The 458-nt window shown below is 55.9% G+C and overlaps 1 protein-coding gene across 1 annotated transcript in view; it reads right to left on the reverse strand.

The window, feature by feature from the left end:
• Window positions 1-458, reverse strand: part of EMH_0020340 (uncharacterized protein) — a gene marked incomplete at both ends in the record, with an annotated part of 3,834 nt that overhangs the window by 3,056 nt on the left and 320 nt on the right. The window contains 2 exons of the mRNA XM_013501560.1: window positions 4-77; window positions 260-456. Coding sequence (XP_013357014.1) covers window positions 4-77; window positions 260-456 — 271 coding nt within the window. The remainder of the gene's footprint in view (window positions 1-3; window positions 78-259; window positions 457-458) is intronic.

The following is a 458-nucleotide window of genomic DNA, read 5'->3' on the forward strand; positions in this document are numbered from 1 at the left end:
TACCGTTCCGCCTCTTGCTGCTGCAGCAGCAGCTCCTGCTGCTGCCTCCGTTGCTGCTCCTGCTGCTGTCGCAGTTGCTGTAAACACAAGGGCCAGAAGCAGCAGCAGCAGCAGCAGCAGCAGTAACAGCAGCAACAGAAACAGCAGCAGCAGCAACAGCAGCAACAGCAGCAGCAACAAAAACTTCAGTGATACATCCGTAGACCCTAGGGTTTAGGGTTTAGGGTTTAGGGTTTAGGGTTTAGGGTTTAGGGTTTACTTGAACGCGGCGTTTTTCTTCTTCTGCCTGTTGCTGCCGTGTCTCAACTCGGCGACGAATTATCTCCTGCTGCTGCTGCTGCTGCTGCTTCTGCTGCTGCTGCTGCTGCTGCTTCTGCTGCTGCTGCGGCTGCTGCTGCTGTCTGCGGTGTATCGGCAGCTTGGGTGCTGAGGAGGAACGGAGTTGTGGAGGTGTTTGC

The sequence above is a fragment of the Eimeria mitis genome, genomic scaffold (assembly GCF_000499745.2).
Source record: "Eimeria mitis Houghton genomic scaffold, Emh_scaff710, whole genome shotgun sequence".
NCBI lineage: Eukaryota > Apicomplexa > Conoidasida > Eucoccidiorida > Eimeriidae > Eimeria > Eimeria mitis.